This window comes from Alosa alosa, chromosome 11 (genome assembly GCF_017589495.1).
Source record: "Alosa alosa isolate M-15738 ecotype Scorff River chromosome 11, AALO_Geno_1.1, whole genome shotgun sequence".
NCBI classification, from domain to species: domain Eukaryota; kingdom Metazoa; phylum Chordata; class Actinopteri; order Clupeiformes; family Clupeidae; genus Alosa; species Alosa alosa.
In genome coordinates, this window is record NC_063199.1 from 11986815 (window position 1) to 11991716 (window position 4902).

The following is a 4902-nucleotide window of genomic DNA, read 5'->3' on the forward strand; positions in this document are numbered from 1 at the left end:
GTTGGAGAAAAATAAGTCAAGACTACAGTAAATTAGTAATACATCAGAAATTCACAAAAAGTAATAGACCATGATCAGTATCATGCTTATCCACAAAAAGGAAAAAAATAAATAAGTCAGCAGTAAACAAATACATTCATAAAATAAATATTTTCTCAAAATAAATTAAAGTTGCTCTCATCATTTTCAATGACAAAAAAGTGAAATCCAACAATGTACTAATAATGAATGGTGTGATATCAACAATTAATACTGTGCAATAATTGTACTGTAAGCACATTGGATGTTTTCTTTACACATTCTAAAGTGTTATTTAAAACCACTTGGTTTATGTGATTAGTCACTGTGTATACAAAAGAGATTTTCTATGTGTACTTTAACAAAATATGCTTAATTGTTGGTTAATCATCTGAACTAATATTGATTACACACGTCCACACTGACAAACCTTTGTTACAGGTAGATAACTAACGTGGCACGCAATGCACCAAGGCCATTGGCGCATGAATAAAAGCTAACATAATTACCAGGCAAAATAATTTTACTCATTTAATACTATGCACACAAACACACACACACACACACGGGTGGGTCACTGCAAGGCTTGGGTGTGTCCGTGCACAAATGAGGAAGTTCTCTGTAAATGAAACCCTTCAAAGCCACACCATTTCTGTGAAACTCCCTCTGGATGTTACCTCTACTACTACTACCACTACTACCACTAATTTGCCATTTATGCTTGATTGCGCCCTGCGCTTTGTCAATAAATTAGCAAATATTAGTTTGTGGTCTGTTTCAAATTAGAGCCCATAATGTCAAACATGGCTTGGATTGTCTTTCATCAGTTTTCTCACTGGTGTTGACGTCACTGTATCTCTACAGAATGTGTGGTATGCCTCTTCTTTCCTTTCGGAATCCATTTACCAAACCACGTCCTCCTCTGGCCTGCCACCTTCAGTGACTGGCCTCTGAACCGGACAGCTTTCTCAGTCTCCTGCGGTAGGCTGAAGTGGGCTCCAATGCCCTTCATATGAAACGCTAGTGGATGAGTCTTTGACACGCTTGCTGATTTGGGGCGTTGGCTTGTCCTGCTGGTCCCATGGCGGCCGGGTAGTCCTGATCTCATGTCCTGGAACACAGCGGTGTGGACCTGCTGCAGGAGATCCTGCACCAACAGGCTGCGCTTAAAGTCCTGCAGTGCTCGACTTTTGTCATGCATCAACTGGACATCGGTCACTGACCTCTTTCTGTCAAAATCAAATGAGTGTTAGTTTCACTAGTAAACTTTATATTACGGTGCCTTTTGTACATTTTATATCACAGTGCCTTTGTTTCATTGTAATAATACCCATCACGCACAGTGAGACACTCATTTCCAAAGTGTAATGAAACATTAACATTTAGATGCACCTTAATTCTCTCTCTGCCCACAATTCTAACCCTAACTCCAGTATGTATTTGTACAGAGTTATTGTTCAAAGTTTTACTCATGATGCCTGTTACACTGTACTATTTTGCACTTAATTGTGTGATTATAATCTTAGAAGACAAACAGTAATGTCAACTGTGACCTGGACGACACTCCAGAGTATCTCACCACCCTTTTGATCAGCAACACAATGATAGGTGCTTGCACTATCATGTGTGATCAGTAGATGGCAGCATAAACTGACACAGGAATTATAGGCCTAGTCTAGTCTGCGCTTTTTGGGGGATGTCTTGAACCAAAGCACAAAACTACATAGTACTTTGACTAGATGCCTACAGTACCTTATGTTCATCACCATATCCAAATGAATTTGAAGATGATACAAGGATACAAGGAATTGTCAGTTAGTTTAAGTAGAAACCTGGTGTCAGCCTATTTGTGCAAAATGGGGGTAATCAAATTGTTTGTTTATAGAAACCTACCTCAAAAAGTAGCAAATTGTTGCATAGTGTCTTTAAACTTTAGATATTTTATCAGGTAAATATTTTTTTTATGTTAAACATTTTAAATTTTTGATGTAAAGATGTTTAATTTCTCACTGGGCGATCAATCCAGATTATGCCCATGTTAGGTATGGTATATGGCCTCTGTATTAGTCTGTTAGTAATTAGATTAGTTTAGGCGGAATGGTAAGTCATGCAACAGAAGTCAAAAGTAGTTCAGTATAAACTCATGATCTGAAAGATTAGTTATAGGCTACTATGCTGTAAGAAAACAGCCATACAAAATTGGACCTGTAGTTCTCATTCTGTTTTTGCACTTTCAACCCTTCCACACCACCCCTCCCTCCCAAGGGGCATGGACCACACTTGGGAACCACTGCTTTGAGCAATATTAGTGTAGAGTTGCATTGATTTATCAACAGAGAGTACATGTGAGAGTAAGGATATCCTGAATACAAGGACATTTCCGCTTAAACATGCACCTCAAAATGACAACTATTGAATTTTTGGAGGAATTGATATTTCAATTACTTTCTCATCCTTATTAGGTTTTGTGCTGGCATATAATCTAAATAATTATTGTGTTGAAATTTTTACACGTTATGCATGGATTCTCCTTCAGTAATACACAAGATAATGAAATGGATTCCAGAACACCTGTTTACAGACATACACTTACACTCTGTCGCTAAGTCCAGTGATTGCCCCCCCATGAAGATGTAGAGGAAAGCACAGAAGAAATACAGCAAAACTCCACTGGCTCAACATCCTACATCCTGTAACATTCAAATAGTATTTTGGAAAGACAGATATCAATTATATGTAAAAACATCTGTATTACTAACAGCTGAACTCAAGAATCTGAAAAGACTTACTGCACATGACAATCCCAAAAAGTGTTCTCCAAAAATCAGTAATGAATGATTAGAGAATATATTTGGCTGATTTTCAAATCTGTTGGTATTTTGAAGATTCTATTTTGAAGATTTTACTGAAATAAAGTATCAATGTTTCCTAACATTAAAGTTCTATTAAAGAACATTCCTCAGCTTGGAAAAAAAATCCCAGACATATCCAAGAAAGGTTCATCCTCATGCAGTACAGTAAGACAGTACCGGCTGAAATGAAGGTATTCAGTAATATTTAGCTGAGGCTGAGGTGCATCCACTTTGCGTCTGCTGCTGTACCCCGTACCGCTGAGTAAAGGTCTCACTTGGCTGGCTGAAGCTGCTATGAACTACAGAGGTGAGAGTGTAGCAGCACGCTGCCCAACCTGTGTGTGGTGAGGGTGTGAATGAGCGAGAGAAAGAGAGAAACAGAGAGGGCTGGGTGGGTGTCTCTGTGTGTGTGTGTGTGTGTGTGTGTGTGTTTTTACAATCAAGAGACCAAAAGATGATCTGAGTCATGCAATGAAGATACTGAACATTGCTATAAAGAAAGCCAATGAACAGCAGTCTCACATGAAATAAATCAAGTGGAAACAGATGGTAATTGATTATGACAGACAAGAACACACAATGAAATAACGTAAACCTGCTATTTGTGGTTCTGTGCTCAACATCTGTGTGTGTGTGTACCTGCTTAACATTTTCAGACAAGGTAAAAAAAGTTACATCAACTGATGGATCCAGATTCTGGAATTTATTTTCACTTCTTTGACAATACAAGATAGGCACAAGGCTCTACTGTCACCTGACTGCTCTTGACATGAATGGTAGGCTTTGCTGTGGTGCACTGATGTGCTCTACCTATCTTGGAGACAGAACTAGAAGGCTCAATCTTGAGATTCCTAGTGGATCTTTAAAAACAGCCAAATGTGTTTTACATACTGTTTTTGCATGTGGCTGTTTTCTGATACATACCTTTCACCCGGTGTGTCAAGAGTAAAGGCCCATCAGCCTGTTCCACAGGTGTAAACGGTCACTGGGATCTCTTCTATCTCACCACCACACCCACCATACCTCAAAAGCAAACAGCTCATGGCTCACCACTCTCCCCAGAGTACACATCCATAACCTCAGCAAACTTAAACAAATCGAGTGGTATTCGCCTTTTTTTTTTACTTAACCAGATTGCCACATGATGGTCAAGGTGGTCTCTTTAAAACTTAGTACTTGGAAAATGCAGGTTGTAAGGCACAAACATGCTTAATCCATGGGTGGTCAGAGAATCTTATGGTAACACGACATCAACATAACATAATTTTATCATTTCACTTTTTTGAAAAAAGATATTAAATGCAATACAGTAAGAATCTAGGAAAAGTACACCATGGGAGCTCAGCTATTAGGGTGCTGCTGACTCATATTTGGTCCCATTTGATAGGCCTTATTATCACTCGGAGACAAGAAATAAACTTTTATGATGTACTGGTTGGGTGGCTATTAATTCTGTATATCGGGACACCTATGAAGTAGATCTGGTAAAAAAGTTTAATCACATTCCATATCAATGCTCTTTTGAATAGTAGCTAACAACCATAGTAAATGACGGTTGAATTAGGAAGCAGGCTTCGCAACAGTGGAATTAGCTGTAAACAAGCTAACTACCCACCGTTATCATTGTCAGGGCCAAAGAAAGTAGTACAACAAACTGAACAAGTCGGCTCCTTTTTAAACTGAACCACTTGTTTCCTTAAACTGGATGATGCTGAAGTTGTGATAGATTGGTCTGATTTAGTCTTCAGACAATTGAGTATCTACATAACAAGGAAATTACTGCATTTGGTTTCTGATAACATCACCAAGAGTGACAAGAGGGTTCCTAGAACTGATCCTTGAGGTACACCAGTAATAAGTGTGTGACCTTGACCATCCTGTGGAGACATATTCTGTTTTCTGATAAATGTAACTGAAAACACTTAAGAATAATGTATTTTAGTCATGTATGACACACTTTAGACTTGCACTCATTGATAGTTGGTGATGTTTGACAGTTCCATACGTTCTAGCAGAATTTTGTTTGATTCCT

At 38.5% G+C, this 4902-nt stretch overlaps 1 protein-coding gene across 1 annotated transcript; it reads right to left on the bottom strand.

Moving 5' to 3' along the window:
• Positions 1-865: 865 nt before the first annotated feature.
• Positions 866-2700, bottom strand: pthlhb (parathyroid hormone-like hormone b). Its single transcript, XM_048257203.1, has 2 exons — positions 2612-2700; positions 866-1247 (listed from the first exon to the last, which is right to left on the bottom strand). Exons 1-2 carry the CDS (start codon positions 2698-2700, stop codon positions 866-868), a joined length of 471 nt encoding a protein of 156 aa, XP_048113160.1.
• Positions 2701-4902: the final 2202 nt, after the last annotated feature.

What these genes read in the sequence shown, in the direction of transcription:
- pthlhb (XM_048257203.1), bottom strand. Translation starts at nt 2,700, where the DNA reads ATGTTGAGCCAGTGGAGTTTTGCTGTATTTCTTCTGTGCTTTCCTCTA. An exon ending in ACTGGACTTAGCGACAGAGT is followed by an intron (nt 1,248 to 2,611) that starts GTAAGTGTATGT and finishes TGATTTTGACAG; the next exon opens with AAAGAGGTCAGTGACCGATG.